Source organism: Gossypium hirsutum, chromosome A05 (assembly GCF_007990345.1).
Source record: "Gossypium hirsutum isolate 1008001.06 chromosome A05, Gossypium_hirsutum_v2.1, whole genome shotgun sequence".
Classification (NCBI taxonomy): domain Eukaryota; kingdom Viridiplantae; phylum Streptophyta; class Magnoliopsida; order Malvales; family Malvaceae; genus Gossypium; species Gossypium hirsutum.
The window spans coordinates 13,728,739-13,745,983 of record NC_053428.1 but is presented as its reverse complement, the minus strand read 5'-3'; the positions used below and the strand labels follow the sequence as shown (position 1 = coordinate 13,745,983).

Genomic DNA, 17,245 nt, shown 5'->3' with positions numbered 1-17,245 from the left:
ATGAAATATAAATCGCCCACCATTGGAAATGAAGGCATCCATTTCAGTTCACTACCCCAACAACCCAAACAAGCCAAAACAAAAAGGAATCGTCTCTACTTCTACTTTTTACATAATCCTCACTTTCAATTCCCTCACTCTGATCAAGCTGCCATGTGTGGAGGTGCTATAATCTCTGATTTTATTGCTCCGGTGCGGTCGCGTCGGATGACGGCTGACTACTTGTGGCCCGATCTGAGAAAATCGCAATCGAAAAAGGCTTCCAGTAATAGGTACTCGAAGCCGGCGATCGATTTCACCGATAATTTCGAGGCCGACTTTCAAGACTTCAAGGATGATGAATCCGATATCGAAGACTATGACGTTGATGATGTTTTGGCTGATGCCAGGCCCTTTGCATTCTCTGCCACAAAGAAAGCATCTTCTACTGTTTCTCATGGTAAGCAATGACAGCAATAATAATCTCTCTCTTTTTTTTTTTTGACCTTTGATTTTTTTTATTCTTTTGTAACAAATAGGTCCTTTTGCTCAAGCTCAGTCCTTTTGCTTTGTTGTATTTTTTTTTCTAGATTCTACTCGTTGCAGGATATTTTTTTTTAAAAAGAAAGTTAAAACTAAAATTTTATAAATTTTTTGAAAAGCTCTTTTTTTTTAACTGATTTTTTCCAATTGCTGGTAGGTTTTGTCTCTGGCTATGTGTATGAGATTTTTCCCTTTTCCTGCTGTATTTCTGTGTTTTATCTGCTGTAGAAAGGTAATTATTTTCATTTGCTGTTTAAAATTTGTTTATAAGCAGAAAGGCATGAGGAAGAAAAAAATTATTTGTAGTTGGATCATAAATCTTAGCAACTTAACGTTTATTCAACTTGAAAAAAAAAGGAGGCCAAAAAAGAAATTTGAATAATTAAAGATCTGCAAGAACAGTGTCTTTTACCATAAAGCCCAAATCAGCTGAGTTTGAAGTTTCTCTATTGAGAATGATATTCCCTTTATAATTCTGGATGTTTTGGTTCTTGGGAATCTTGTTCGTTTTTCATTGTGCTGTTTGTTTTTGGTCATTATTGTCACCTTTCCTCGAGGGGTTAAAAAGAGGAAACTGTAATCTTATGTTTTTCAACCATTAGTCGTTTTTTGGACCTTTTGCTGAAATTAACTTCTAATTTATATTAAAAATGGAATTTAAACTGTGCTTTTTTCTTATTGTTTCAGTCTGACCGATCTGAATGGTTCTTAGATATCTACTTCCCTTTTGTCTTTGGCGTTTGAAGTCATTTTTTTGTTCCTAAAATTTGTAGGAAACTGAGTTTCAAACCTCAAGTAATAGTTTTGTGGATCATAATTTCAAAAATATTTTTCTCATGATGTCCTTACTCTTGAAGTTCCTATGTTTTGTTGCCTGGTGGAAGTTTTCTTATGATTTATTGTTTTCATCAACTATAACATGTATTATAAGGTTCATGCATGTGTGTATTAGTCTTAGGGTCTGGCTAGGAACTTTCAATACTGCTGAAGAAGCTGCAAGAGCTTATGATTCTGAGGCACGAAGAATTCGGGGTAAGAAAGCAAAGGTGAACTTCCCTGATGAGATGCCACGCACCTCTCCAAAACGTGTGATTAAGACAAATGATGAGAAACCACTTCCCATGTCAAATTTGAGCCCTGTTGAACCAAATATCTACCAGAATTTCAATTGCTTGAACAAACCAGAGCAGGTCTTCTATGATACCGTGGGTTTCGTTGAAGAGAAGGCACCAATGGATCCATTTGCTTATGTGGACACTGTTGGATTGAAACCCTTTGGCCAATCTGACAATACCCCCTTGTATTTCAGCTCAGACAGGGGAAGTACTTCCTTTGACTGTTCTGACTTCGGCTGGGGAGAACATGGTGCAAAGACTCCGGAAATATCATCTGCTCTTGAAGCTACTATGGAGGGTGATGATTTTTTGGAGGATGCAAACCCTAAGAAGAAGCTGAAACCAAGCTCTGAGAATGTCATGTCTATTGAGGACAATTCAGCAAAGAGTTTGTCTGATGAGCTACTGGCTTTGGACGATCAGATGAAGTACCCATTTCTTGAGGGCAACTGGGATGCCACCCTTGATGCCTTACTCAATGGAGATGCAAGTCAGTATGGTGGAGCTCTAACGGATCTTTGGAGCTTTGGGGACTTCCCTGCCGTGGCTGGTGGTCTTTTCTGAGAACATATTCTCTTACTAGTTTTTGTAAATAAGGCATGTTAGCCGGTTTTACCAATTGTGTTAATCTCTAACAACTTTTCTTTTTTCTGGATAAATTCAGTAATTTATATCTTGCCTTTTTTTTTTCTTGTTTACTGCACTTAAGGAATTGGTCAATCTGTTATGGAGTAAAACAGCTATACAATGCTTGACCCAAGTTACAATGGACTTTAAATTTGAGTGACTATCAGTGACCATGTGTGATTTAGGATGGAAGACTGAAAGCAGATGAAGGTGTAACCCTTGCTATTTGTTTCTCCCATAGTCCCGGTCTGGTACATTAAAATCGATCCTTGTAGGTTTGGCATCACATATATGTACGTGTATATAAAAAACTACGAAAATATAGCATATAAATTTAGAGCTTTGTTAAATTTGGAATCTAGTAGTAGGAAATTTCGTGTAGAATAGCCACGTGAAGCCATATACCTCGCAATGGAATCTGAAGCAGGAAAGATTGGGCAAAAAGAGGGAAAATATTCAATCTTCTGCTCTTTCTATCTCTCTTGCATGTGGGGAGCATCGCCAGTTTATTCTCTACATGGAACGTGTCGACACGATAGGGTCAATTGTCTGTCATGGGATTTTGTTTGGTAGCTGAAGGTCAAGGGATTTAGCTATAAATTTTGTTTATTTAATTTAGCTATAATTGTGAGGTCAGCTTTGCTGGTGAGCTGGGTCCCAGTATCATGGGTTTATAGGGGGTGGCAGCCATAGGAAGATGAGCCCCCACTTCCCTGCCTGCATAGCAGGAATACTTTGTGAAGGACATGGTGAAAAAGGACATGAATGAAAGTAAGCTTGTAAGATGTCTGATTTTCCATAACAATGGCTGCAAAAGCAGCCCAGTAGCACACCACCACGACGCACCAGCATCCGCGGCCCTTTTTGCCCATACCAATAATACCCACTAAACAAACAAACAAAAAAACGTGGCCTAGTTCAAGTGCCTATGGGGATATCTGTTTAGTCATTACATTTCAGCTCCCTAGACATATCTCGGTCTTTCAACAATGGAGGCTGTACGGAATCAACATGTCCAATTATTAAGTTCATGCGGGAGGGAAACTTCAATAAAAGGATATACTTAAGACTGAATTTTTTGTTTTTGAGTCATTTCTTTGCATTCAATCTACCTCTGAAATCTATTCGTGGCTTTGGGATCCCATTAAGAAAGGAATAATAGAATGCTATAGTTAAAAGGAAAACATCAAATTCCTTCTTAATCTCCAAGTTGCAGCAACAATAAACTAAAGGTTAAATCAACACTTAAACTGTTCCATTAGTTTAACATAGTCCAAAAATGCAGGCTTATCATGCATGCACCAATGAACCATGCACCAATGAACCATTCAGGTTGTTTACATTTCCGCCAACCATTCAAACAAGAATGTTTTCTCAGGAGCTGCTGTTTCTTTCTCTCCGTATATCTTCTAATCATAGTTTCCACCGTAGGTTTGGGTGGATTGCTTGTCGTATTCGTTTTGAAGCCTCAAAAACCGGTGTTTTCAATCCAAACCGTAAGATTAGATGCGTACCAGTTGAACGTTTATTCCAACACAACCCTGTTTGTCTCGGCTGTTGCATCCATGGTTCTAAATGCTAGCAATCCTAACAAAATTGGCCTCAGATACAGCCCTTCAAGGCTTCAACTCTACTCAGAAGGACTTCCGATGGCGGTTATCCGAGTTCCCGGGTTCTTTCAACCCGCTCATAGTAACAATGTCAGTTTGACGACAAGGGTTTTGATTCCTTGTGTGAATGTTACCCAAATTCTGGGCGGGGCTTGGTTGCAAGACCAGCAGGGGCACAACATTGTTCCAATGAAACTATCAGGTGACATTAGAGTGAACCTCCATTTTACACACATAACCCTGCCAAAGATCAAGGTTTGTACTTGTAAATCTTTCACCTTGGATGATCATTTACCTTATGAATTTCTTGTTTCTCAAGTCATTCAAATGAGATGAAACTTAAATTTGCGAACCCTAAATCTTTTTTTTCTGACGTAGTGATTATGCATTATCATGTTACAGGTGGCCTTGGATTGTGACATAAGTTTCGAGTATAAGGAATTGGCCTTCTTAAACGAAGCTTATATCAAGAAACCACCTAAAGATCTACTTGTAAGTGTTGCTTCAGATATAAAATTATTTACCCAGTTTCCCTTAATTAACCATCAAGCTCTCTTGGATGCTATTTTGTTTAAAAAAATTCTCGACTTTGCAGGCATCTTTTTCAAATGATTCCAACTCCTTTCTCAAGAGATGTGCTTTGGCTATCTACGTATAAAAGAAATCGGCAGTTTCCTTGATAAGGAAGTTTCTTTTTTTTTCCCCTGAATGTATAGAAGCTTTAGATAATGAGGCTGTGTATAATATTATATTAAGCCAAGAAAGATGTTGGGCAGAATGAAAGAATAAAAAGTTGTGTGGAAAGTCATTTAAAGAGTTTGGCATTAATTTTAAGGAGGTTTGTATAATTAAGATAGCATCATTTCGCACAATTAATTTAGAATAAATTTAGGTGTTAATTATGAATTTTTTTAATTTTATATTTAATTTGTCAAATGTAGTTTTATAGATGTGTTTTAATTCGAGTTTTAAGGTTGATTTTATAAAAGTTAATTGTTAATATTATTAGTTAATTATAAATTTTTATTAAAATAATTATAAAACTTGAATTAAACATTAAAAAGTTAGTATTGTTAATTTAAGATACCAAAACGTATAACTTTTGTTAAATACAAGTGTCACATTGGACTAAAAATAAACACAGAGATTAAAAAAAAGTATCAAACTCATGTGCCAAATGATATATTAAATCTAATAATAAAAAATAGAACCCATCTCTTAAATTCCAAGATAACTGAAAAAATGAAAACATTCTAAATAAATTTAAAATTTGACTTTGTACGTATTATTTGGTATTTGAAAATTATATATATATTCTAAATTAAAATGTAATTGAGGTTTTTTATTTAAAATACTATTTGGAATTTTCAAAAGTTACAATTTTTTTATACAATATTAATGATAAGAGATGAGATAATACGATATGAATCTGTGCTAAATGTGTCTGATAAAATTTTAATCCAAATAATTGATACCAACATATTATTCCAATTTGACTTAGGGTTTAAGAGAGAAAATATAAAAGAAAAAAGTATTTACTTTAAATGGAAGTTACTCAAAATTTATTAAAAGAAAATCATTTACTTAAATTAATAATATGCTGACACCAATTTTGAGGTGCTTACATTTTTATTTGCCATCCCTCTAGGGAAACTTCCTCTTCTTTTTTTTTCTTTTGCAAAATTTTTAAAATTTATTAGTGTATCTTTATTTTTAATATTCGAATTTTTTTTGACATCATTCATATATGTTTTATAATTCATTTTCGATGTCTATTATATCTAACATTTTCTCTTTGATCTCAGTCATTTATTATGTATACACAAATTTAAATTAGTCAATATTATCAATTACATCAAAGCTCTCCACTTCAAACTTAAAAATACTTCACCAAACCTCTGATCTATTATAAAACCTAAGTTATTTCTGTTCTTATCACACATGTCATCAACTGTTGGTTCTTAAAACTTGTGTCTAGATCAACAACTACCATTTTATGAATATTATGAGGGAGCTCGAGGTCTTTATAATGCTTTCCAAGATCCATAACTCCATTATTAGAGCCTTCAAACTACCATGGTAGTAAATAGAGTATCCTTTACCATATCAGATAAAATAGTAGTGGCCTATACCACTACATATGTAGCATTTCATCGTCGACGATTGCATTACAGGATCTTGACCTTAGACTAGATTTTATTAACTTCTAAAGCATGCTTTATTGAGCCCTCATCACTACTCACTAGTGCCTGTTGTTGCTTTACCAGTAGGTTCTGCAGATAGAACTTGTTTGTAAGTTATGGAGTTACCATTTTTCTCCGCAGGCACTCTTATGTACATCCCCAAGAACCCTCCTAGCTCCAAAATGATCATCTTTATCCATATATGGTCACAGGTTAACACCAACTCGATAATATAAAAACCACATACCATTGAGATTATGAACTACTCTCCCTACATTAGATAATGTTTGGCACCTCATGGAGTCGAATTTCAACCCCTGGTACTCCTCTTTTTGGGTATGAAATCGTCAGCAACATTCTCATGGATATTGTACGTACTCTTCAACCATTAATGAACTTGGGACAGAATGTTATTAACAAACGGTTAGTGGTGGAGAGAAGATGAGAGGAAATTCATGGGGTTGGAGCATGAAAACAAGAGGAGGCAAAACCAGTTGAATTGATGAAGAAGATGTAGTGATTCATGAACTTGAGGGTTGAAGGGAGTAATAAGAGAAAGGAGAGGGGGGAGGGAAAGGTCTTAACTTTCAATTGTTAGTGTCAACGAACAAAGAATGACTTAAACAGTCATTTTACAAGTGGATTTTACTCATAATCTTTTGAGGTAGATGGAGGGCTTAATCTAATGGAGCAAATATTATGGCAAAGACCCATAGATTTCATCAACATCAAGTATGGTACCTCGCTTGATGGCTAAGGGATGGTCGAAATTGTAGTTTTGTGCAGAGTTGGTTGGTGGCTTACTAGTATTATAGATGAAAATTGGCAATTTCTGTCTACTCCTCATCATCTTCTGTTTTCATTTGTTGCTAACAAACTAGCTGCTAGAGTTGGTAAATGTAAAAACAGAAAATCATGCAATTCAGAAAATGAAAATTTTGTTTCAGGTATCCAGAGCAAGTGTATTTGGACAGGAATGGGCATTTAATAACCATCCATATTTCATAAGCTCATATATCATCCATTTTAAAAAACAAATAAATTATGAGTTTACTTTTGAAAACCCCTTAAATACGGAATATTATTTTAATTAAAAATACCCCTTTTGTCTCGCTTTCATAACATGGCCGCGAGCAACTGCCAAAAAATAAAAAAAATCTTATATAAACATGACTACCTTCAATCTTCTTACTTTAATCAAAATATTCATTACTTTTATTAGTCAAAAATTGACGCTGGCATTTTATTTTTTAAAAACTATTTCCCCCTTCTTCTTTTTCACCTAAGAGTAGGTCATAATTCGTAAAGATGCAAAACCATGATTGTTCACATAGTCGGCTAAATGTGAAATTTTTTGTTCACTAAAAATCTCAACTTTATTCACATCAACCTTGCAATCTATTATTTCCTTTACTAATGTTGAACTTTAATGATTTTTTCCTGGGGGTTTTAATTCATTTTAATGTGAATTCCTTGGAAGAATATGTTTTAATTTATCAGAGTCCATAAATAAAAATTTCGCCATTTATTTCAGTTTGAAGTTTAAATCTATAAGGAAAAACCTATTAATGTATGCTGTAGAATCTTTTTCTTTATCAAACTCACCAAAATGCAAACAGATATTATTATTATTATTATTATTATACTTGCATCTCATTTGAAAATTATGGTCTACCCCTTGATATCACGCACATATATAGTTTAGTCATTTTCATACATCAAACAGAGACAAAGGCGATATAATTTAAAGACGGCAACTGCGTGATTAATGAAGCCAAAGGGAAGGCTTTAATCATGGCGAGACTTAGCTCTTTCTTCATCTTCAGCTTCTTCCTTCAAGTAGCACTCTTTGCAACATGTTGCAGAGGGGAATTAAAGGAGCAGCAGCATCAGCTTCCAAAGAAACACGTGCCTTTCTTCATCTTCGGTGATTCAATCCTCGATGCCGGAAACAACAACTATATCAACACTTCAACTCTTGACCAAGCGAATTTCTGGCCTTATGGACTAACTTTTTTCAACTACCCCACCGGAAGGTTCTCTGATGGCCGTTTAATACCTGACTTTATTGGTGAGTGAGAATATCGAGTTCTCCTTTTTCTTTCCCTTTGTTGTTGTTGTTTGTAAAAATGTTCAGTTTGGTTAACTAGCAAATATTCTTTTTGCCTAACATGATCTTCTTTCTTGTCTCATCTTGAGTGTCTGCATTTTCTTCATTTTTTTAATACATATGTGTTTGTTTTGTATTGCAGCTAAATATGCAAAGTTGCCATTGATTCCACCATTTCTGCAACCGGGTTTTCGACAATATTACCTTGGGGTCAATTTTGCTTCTGCTGGAGCTGGAGCTCTTGTTGAAACATTTCAAGGATTCGTACGTCTTATCTTCTTCCTTATATTCCCTTTACTAGTGCATTTCAGTTGCATATAACAGTCTTATACATTTATCTATTTTTCTTAAACATTTAAAGATCGATCTGCTATGATGTATATAAGTAGAAGACATAAATCTATATTTATTGTAATGAAATTTTAGGAATCAAAATCAATGATATCCACAGGTTTGAATGTATAGAAACTGGAGATAGTCCTGACAAAAAACCTTATGGTGATAGTGAAATCATTTACTTTAATTGGCTGGATGCACCAACTGGCTTAGGGTCCACTAACCAATCCATTGATTTGCCAAAGTGAGGTCCAAAGATAACTTATTGGTACCCTGTCCCATCTTTACAAACACATCAAAGTAGAAACTTTGATTGTACATACATTTCCGAGGTCAACTTGTATGTATATGCACACCAGCTGAGAGGCTCAGTGATGTGTCAAACGTATGGCCATTAATTTTGTGAAAGGTTTTGATTGCAGGGTAGAAAAAAGTGTTTTTTTTTTCCTGCTGTCCTTTCTTTGGTAAATGGTTACTCCATTTTCACCTTTTCAGGTCATCGATCTTAAGACACAGTTAAGGTACTATTACAAAGTAGATAGTTGGTTGAGACATAAACTAGGAAATGATGAAGCGAAGGCGACCATGTCAAGAGCTGTTCACTTGTTCAGCATCGGAACCAATGATTACGCGAGCCCTTTCTTGACCAATTCTACTATCTTAAACAACTACAATAAGTCCACTTATGTTGGGATGGTAATCGGCAACCTTACAACAGTCATTAATGTAAGTAATTCTTCTTTGTCTCAATTGGATATGGTAGATGTTGTCCAAAATCAACATGGTTAACAAAGTTGTCTACCTTTTCGGGGTTATCATCCATCATGTTGTTTTCTTTTAAAAGTGATTGCATGAATTCAAAAACTGCGAAAAAGTTGTAAGCATCTTTGGTACTTAAAATTGATAGGGAATATATAAAAGAGGAGGTCGGAAATTCGCGTTCATCAACTTACCGGATTTAGGTTGTGTTCCGGGGATGAGGATAATCAAGTCCGGAAACAACGGAAGCTGCTTCGAAGAAGTGACGAGACTTGCAAGTTTGCATAACAAAGCTCTTTCCAAGCTCCTCTATGGGTTAGAAAAACGATTGAAGGGTTTCAAGTATTCGCTTTTTGACCTAAACAGTAATCTCAGACAGAGAATGGAACATCCTTCTAAATATGGTACGTACGGAACAGACATAAACATGCAAATTAAAGCAAACATTGCTTGTTAAAAGCTATAGATTTTGCCTAAATTCTAAAAGGGCTTGATCATAGGGGGACCATCAATTAACATACATCTATGGTTTTCATGATTATATATTTTTAAGTTTGAACATGCTGTCAAAAAATTAAATTAAAAAGGCATTGAACATTGATTATTGACACCTAAAAGAAGATATGATGATTGGTCAAAAGAAATTTTCTAGAGGGGAAAAAGGCATAATTTAACAGCTTATTTGAAACCTCGAGATCTTGCGAAAGCTTGAGAGCTTATATATAGCCCAAAGCTCAAGGGGTAAATCATAATTTGGTAACCTTTTTCTGAAGGGTTCTTCATAAAGAGCCTATAGTAAAACCTTTTTTAATTATCATAATTAATTTTGGACTGCATGCATTACACAGTATATGTTTGTCTCCCGAGAAAAAATTTCTTACTGACTTCATAGAAATATAGAAAATTGCAAGTAATATTGGGTGGAAAATTTTTGTTGTGATGAAGGTTTCAAGGAAGGGGAGACAGCATGCTGTGGAACTGGGGAATATAGAGGAGTACTGAGCTGTGGGGGAAAAAGGCCAGTGAAGGAGTTTCAACTTTGTAAGCATCCCCAAAAGTATGTGTTTTGGGACTCTTTGCATCTCACTGAAAGAACTTACAAACAATTGGCAGATCAAATGTGGGGCGGAACAACAAGTGATTCTCATGATGTTGGACCTTACAATATCAAGCAACTATTTCGAATTCATTAAATCACATACATAATTAATTCTAATATAAATCACTGGGTTCATTTCATCAAATAAAATGTTCACTTCGGTCAGAATTTTTTTTTTTGACATATTAAAGATCTGTCTTTGCATTTTTTACAGCTTTTTTTTGTTTGTTTGTCAAATTCACCTTTTTTTTTTCTTTATTGGTTAATTTCAGAGAAGAGGTTTAGACTTGGGAGTCTAGTAATATTATTATTATTAACTAGAAAGACTCATATATACCATGAAGTTGAGATTCATGTATTGCGTACCTTCAAATACTTCATGATAATGTACCATTAACCAAATAATTAAATATATGTAGATACATGTATGTGCAGTGTTTATCACTTTGTTTCCCAGTTACAGGCTCTCCTCTGTGGAGAACAAGGCCTGTATGATGTGTTATTGGCAGCCTTAAATCCCAATTCGGTGCTGCAACTCCCAACTACTAATGCCGAGGATAAATTTTCAAGTATATCTCTTAACGCTATCACTTATGGTTAAAATTATGTGGAAAATAAGCAATCAATTTTTTTATTCTATATTTTTATCTCCAACAATTAAATAGTTAATTATCACCAACAATTATATAGTTAATGAAAAGATGACATGACAACTTTTAAAATAAGGATAATAATAAGTTTAGCACAGCATTTAAAAATTGTTTCAATTAACCTTAGTTCTAAAATAAATTCGCCATCAACGTTTACACATTTACTAATTTAGTCGTTTGTTATAATTTTGCTTTTCTTTGAGACCCTTTTACCTAAAAAGTTAAAAAAAAAACTTAATATCATATTTTTACATTTTCTCGTGATACTCTCGTTTCTCCATCATTAGATTGAAAACTAATGACTAAGATGACTCAATCCTCACTAGCTTACTCTTAACCAATTTCACAATATTTGCGTTTTGTGTTTTTTTACATAGGTTATGCGAGTAGCTTTTTTATTGTTGTTGTTGTAATAGTTTTCGATAAACATACAAAGCCTCGCCTCTCATTCAATTACCCTACTATTAAAAGGAAAATGAACAGCACTTTTGAAATCATCAACGTTCGAAGTTGGAGTCACAATAAACTTAGTCGAGTCCGAGGATTAAATAAGTTGAATGACTTGGGTAGTTGGGAGTTCAAACTGAGTCATGAATTGAACTCACTTCATCCCTTTACGATGTCGTCTTTACATTTGTCTCCATGGTAAAATGAAGACCAACAACAAATATGTAGAAACAATGGGGTACTTGCTTTGCAAAACAAAAATCGTGACTACAATAGTGCTTGGAAGTTGGAATTGTGGTCGTAGTTTTAACCACGAAACCAAAAGTATAAAAACAATAAAGAAAAACATCAAAATTGTTTATGCAATTCAATCTTAGTCTACGTCTGTGGGTTTTTACCTAGAGTCATGACTCATTATCTTTCTCACAGTACAACCAATGATTTAAATCCTAACATTAGTCTAACACTTAACCAATTTAGCAATCTCACCGTTGTTCAAAGACTAGATCACTCTCCCACTAAGCTTTCCCCTCGAAAGTTTAGTTTTGCTGCTTAAAAGACTTTCTTGATTGCATACAGCAATAATGCACATACACGTTCCTAACTTGAACAAATTGTGCTTATCAAACTCTCAAAGTCTCAGTTTACTTTTAACCTAGACAAAATTAAAGTTTATATACTACTTAAGTTTTGCTTACATAAGAATTATAATTTAATTTCTTCTTTATAAAGAAGGTTAAAATCAACACAAGATACTACTTCCATAAGAATTTCGATTTAATTCAATGCCTTCAAAGATAGAAAACGATTTTACTTGTTCTCCAAGTAACTAATCTTAATTCACAAGAAATCAATATTCAATTCTTCAACTTCAACTCATTTAATTTTCATGTTACGGGCTTTACTCATCCAATATCATAAAAAATAAACAGCCCAAAGTTTTTGTTCTAAAATTTGCAAACTCTGAAAATATTAAGTAAGGCAATAAAATAGTGCATAGTACTTGAAAATGTGGCCACTGTTTCATCTATAGAAGCAACCACGAAAATTAGCTTGCTTTCAAATGTCTCGATAAAATAAAACAACTCAAAATTTGAAAAATGCCCAATTCAATTGCTTAAAAATAAAAAGTTCCTGCTTTGTTAATTCAACCCAATTTTAAGTTTAGCAACTTCATATTTTTTAAGCTTTGACTTGTTTCATCAATGGTGGTAACTCAAGCTAACAAAAAATTAGATAATCGTATTTGAGAGATATTAAACTCTCTTCCATTTGAAGTATAAGAAAAACAATGAAGTTGGGGATTATCTAGTTTAATAATAATTTTTTTTCAAAAAAAAATTTATTTTTTTACCTAATTTACAAATTATGAATTGAATATTACATTTTCATGTAAAAAATAGAATAAGTTAAGGTAATGTGTAAATGTTAAGGGACGTTAAATTTTTTTTAAAAAATTAAAATTTAATTGATACTATATATAAATATTTAGAGTTAAATTTATTATTATATCAATTTGAAAAGTTATGATATCATCATTCAATTAACCATTTAACGATTCATGACAACAAAAAAAAGGACAAATAGTTATATATTTTTTAAAGTATAAAAATGATATTTTAGTTATAGTTATATTTGTTATTTATTTATGTTTAATATTTATATTTTAAAAATATATAAAAGAAAAAGGAAAAGCTAATACGCGCGAGGAAATTGTGGGAAATTTTCTATTTAATCCTTGGATTGTGCATGAGAACCTCAATTCTGCATGTTCTGCTACAGATTTGGGTTTACGATGCTGTCATGTTTGATTCTGATAGAATAAATGTATCATTGTCACCCAAAATCATGGCAATTTCTTTCAGTAATTAATTTTTTTTTCTATATTATTCTAAAAAAAAAAGCTGCAGAAGAAGCATATTTAAGTCAAGGGACAAGCACTAAAGAATTCTACTTGATCCCTAATGATACCTACTGACTAAAGTGTAAAATATCTAATGTTTAATTATGTTAATCACATGAAATGGTATATAAATTATATACATGAACGATTATATTCATACATGATTAAAATGGAAAAGAAAATAAGTGAAGTAATGAACTAAGGAAACTAGAGTGAAAGAGGTTGTGAAATTATGATATAACAGTATATTAATTTTTAAGTGTGGTAAAATGTTATGAAAATATGAAAATTTGTGCAACAATAATATTATGAATGGTATACGTTAAATTCGTGTTAGTGAATTGTTTATGTAGATGAGATTTGAACTTGTTGAATATAGTTGACATGTTATACGAATATTTAAGTGTTCCTGTGTTTTCTTGCATTTCGGTGCCTATGTTAATTACACTTCAGTGCTTGTGTGTCTAGCACTCCGATGCCCATCTTACTAGCACTTATGTGCTTCGTGAATCTCGTGTTGTATTCCGTGTATCCATCTTATTCATTCATGTCTACTATGAGGTAAGTAAAAATGATAAGTGAAAATGTGACGATTAATCATGTCGTGTTTATAAGTTTTATTTTAAGTTAAATCTGTATAGTTTATTAATTGTGTTTATATATTTATTTAATTAAAGATATAGGTAAGATATGAATTTTTTAAAATACTTACTAAGCTATTCATGTTGCTTAATACGTTTGTTGTTTTAAACTTGTAAATTAAAGACTGAATTTGGGAAGTTTATTTTCAAGTAAATCAACTTCGCTCACATCTCATTAACTTATGCTCCAAATTTTAAGCCCCATTTTTAGTCAATCCAATTTTAAATCTAACATCTTCAAACTTTTTTTTTAAGTTTTGATTTCTTTTATCAATGGTGTGGCCAACTCAAACTAATAAAAAAAGAAAAAGAAAATAGTGATCGACAGATATTAAGTTGTCAACCAATTGAGGTATATGAAAAACAACATAGTTGGGATTATCTAGTTTAATAATAAATAAATATTTTAAAAAATATATTTTTTATGTTAATTTACAAATTGTGAATCAAATTATTTTTTGTGTAAAAAATCGGATAAATTAAGGTGATGTGTAAATGTTGAAGGTTAATTTTTAAAAAATAAGGCTTAATTAACACAATTGAGGGATAAATTTATTATTATGTAATCTATGACATCATCTTCCTGTTAACCATTAATTTTAAAATCTATGACATCATCTTCCCGTTAACCATTAATTTTAAAATCTATGACATCATCTTCCCGTTAACCAATCAATAAAAATGAAAAAAATGAATAATTAAGTAATTATTTCATAAAAGATTGGTTAACAATATAATTTAGAGAAGAAAATAGCCCAGTTGCCAATAAACTTCATTGGTTAAACATATTCCTCAATGTTGATAAAAATTGAAAAGTTAGTGAAATACAAAATAGTTGTTGAATTGAAAAGTGAAGGAAGTAGAAAGATAATGGTTATATTTAGTCAATGGATACATATCCAAATGAAGCCACCAAAATTTTCGTCCTATCCCAATCCTTTCAATCTTATCACTGTTATATAGTTGAAATGTGTCATTGGTCGCTTTGAAATTTCAATTTGCAACTCTTTCTTCTTTTCTTTTCTTGAAAGCCACGCCTTAATCCGGTGAGGAATTTCTAGCATCTCACAGGACTGAAGCAGGCGGCTATATAAATGTCATGCAACCTGCAAAGAATAGAACATAAAAATGGCTAGTTTGAGGTTGTTCTTGTGTTTCTTTCTCTTTACTGCAAGTTCTGTCAACATTGTATGCAGCCGTAGTCTGCAAAAAGATCATATCGCCTTGTTTATCTTTGGGGATTCAGTGTATGATCCTGGAAATAATAACTACATCGACACGACTGCTCGGGCAAATTATTATCCATATGGTGAAACCTTCTTCAAATACCCCACTGGGAGGTTTTCTGATGGTCGTTTAACTTCAGACTTCATTGGTATGACACAAATATATCTCAATTTTTTGTATTCCTTTTTCCTTTTTACTGAAATTATGAGTGTGGTCTTAGTGTTGTGGTTAATTTATGTTGCAGCCGAGTATGCAAATTTACCACTAATTCCACCATATCTTCAACCTGGGAATCATGAATTTACTGCTGGGGTCAACTTTGCTTCAGCTGGAGCTGGTGCTTTGTCTGAAACTAATCAAGGATTCGTAAGGGCTCTGGCAGTTTGGCTAACAATAAGTTGTATTTCAATTTCAGAGGATGTTGTTCGACATTGATTTCTTCCATCTTTAATTCAATCCAGGTGATAGATTTGAAAACCCAGCTAAGTTATTTCAAGAAGGTGGCAAAGCAGTTGAGACAGGAACTAGGTGATGCGGAAGCCATGGCATTCCTCTCCAAAGCTGTTTACTTAATTAACGTTGGAAGCAATGATTACGTATTACCTTTCACCACAAACTCCACCGTCTTTCAGTACTTCTCCAAACAACAATATGTTGGAATGGTGATTGGCAATCTAACTGAGACTATCAAAGTAAGTTGCCCATAGTTCAAGCCTTCCCGGTTATGGAAGCTAAGATTCATGAACCCACTGTATATTTGATTCTGATGATGTTCCAGGAAATACATAAGGAAGGAGGAAGGAAATTCGGGTTTCGAAACTTTGGGTCAATGGGATGTATCCCATTACTGAAAGCACTTGTACCTGGAAATACAACAGGTTCCTGCTTTGAACAAGCAAATGAACTAGCCAAACTACACAACGCAGCTTTCACTAAAGCCCTGGAAGAGATGGAGATCAAACTAGTACAATTCAAATACTCAATGCATCATTTGAATATTTATCTTAGTGAACTGACGAAAAATCCCAGAAGATTTGGTATGCATCCAGCTATTTAAATTGAAGTTTCATGATTTTGACATTGAAGCATCAATGATGTTTATGAAAAAGCGACACAACCCCAATGTCAAGTAATAAAGGGAAAATGAAGCATATTCTAATGTAGATGTTTGTACTGATTTTGTTTTACAAGGTTTCAAGGAGGTAAATAAAGCATGTTGTGGAAGCGGTCCATACAGAGGAATTTCGAGCTGTGGGGGGAGGAGGGGTGTGACAGAATACGAATTATGTTCAGACCCCACTCAATATTTTTACTTTGACTCGAGCCATGTTTCTGAAAAGGCCAACAGACAGATTGCTCAGCTGATGTGGAGTGGACCACCTAATATTACGGGGCCTTACAATCTAAAAGCATTCTTTCAACCATAATCATTTGATTTCATCCAACATCATCTTTACATAATTATTTAGTACAAATGAATAAAGCCATAGAAAAAGAGTGCCTAAAGCTAAAATCTTCTTGTACATATTCCAACAGCCTTATCTCCTTGCAAACTATGATTTAGGCAAATTTTAATTTGGATTTTTTTTTTCTCTCTTCTTTCACACTTTCTTCGGACGTCAAACAATATATAATTAATTTTATTTATAATATATCATCAATGAAGCTCAAGGTTTTGTGAATTGGACCAGTAGGCAAATTGGTTAGACTATGAATTTTCGGTTCAATTGATTCGATTAGTTCAATCGGTTCAATGAAATAAATTAATAAAAATAAAAAAATATTAAGAAAAGATCAAACTAGTTCGACTGTCGATTTGGCCGATTCGATTGATTTATGAATCAACCAATTTAACTCCTTATTTCGAACTGATACCTTGACCGATTCCTGATCCAAATAGTCTAACTGATCGATTCGATCCAGTTTTGAGAATAATGACAAAACTTCATGCATTTAATTTAATATGGTATAAATATTCAAAAATTTCATTTATATCATAATTTCTACAATTTTAAT

The 17,245-nt window shown here is 33.2% G+C and overlaps 4 protein-coding genes across 6 annotated transcripts; all 4 read left to right on the top strand.

The window, feature by feature from the left end:
- On the top strand, nucleotides 1-680 carry LOC107960747 (ethylene-responsive transcription factor RAP2-12-like). Its single transcript, XM_041113525.1, has one exon. The coding sequence runs from the start codon at nucleotides 1-3 to the stop codon at nucleotides 448-450; it is 450 nt and encodes a 149-aa protein (XP_040969459.1). The 3' UTR covers nucleotides 451-680.
- On the top strand, nucleotides 200-4,790 carry LOC107958349 (ethylene-responsive transcription factor RAP2-12). Of its 3 annotated transcripts, XM_016894098.2 has the most exons (4): nucleotides 200-439; nucleotides 1,475-4,129; nucleotides 4,277-4,366; nucleotides 4,470-4,790. In XM_016894098.2, exons 2-4 carry the CDS (start codon nucleotides 3,557-3,559, stop codon nucleotides 4,530-4,532), a joined length of 726 nt encoding a protein of 241 aa, XP_016749587.2. In that variant the 5' UTR covers nucleotides 200-439; nucleotides 1,475-3,556; the 3' UTR covers nucleotides 4,533-4,790. The 3 variants fall into 3 exon arrangements, with proteins under 3 accessions (XP_016749587.2, XP_040969458.1, XP_040969457.1); XM_041113524.1 differs by lacking the exons at nucleotides 4,277-4,366; nucleotides 4,470-4,790 and having other exon boundaries at nucleotides 1,475-2,310; XM_041113523.1 differs by lacking the exons at nucleotides 200-439; nucleotides 4,277-4,366; nucleotides 4,470-4,790 and having other exon boundaries at nucleotides 1,128-2,310.
- A 2,922-nt stretch (nucleotides 4,791-7,712) lies between these two features.
- On the top strand, nucleotides 7,713-10,526 carry LOC107958350 (GDSL esterase/lipase 5). The gene is made up of 5 exons (XM_016894099.2): nucleotides 7,713-8,128; nucleotides 8,310-8,431; nucleotides 8,999-9,229; nucleotides 9,411-9,666; nucleotides 10,208-10,526. Exons 1-5 carry the CDS (start codon nucleotides 7,852-7,854, stop codon nucleotides 10,453-10,455), a joined length of 1,134 nt encoding a protein of 377 aa, XP_016749588.2. The 5' UTR covers nucleotides 7,713-7,851; the 3' UTR covers nucleotides 10,456-10,526.
- A 4,477-nt stretch (nucleotides 10,527-15,003) lies between these two features.
- On the top strand, nucleotides 15,004-16,810 carry LOC107958351 (GDSL esterase/lipase 1). The gene is made up of 5 exons (XM_016894100.2): nucleotides 15,004-15,377; nucleotides 15,474-15,595; nucleotides 15,691-15,921; nucleotides 16,008-16,266; nucleotides 16,421-16,810. The coding sequence occupies exons 1-5, from the start codon at nucleotides 15,131-15,133 to the stop codon at nucleotides 16,654-16,656; spliced, it is 1,095 nt and encodes a 364-aa protein (XP_016749589.1). The 5' UTR covers nucleotides 15,004-15,130; the 3' UTR covers nucleotides 16,657-16,810.
- Nucleotides 16,811-17,245: the final 435 nt, after the last annotated feature.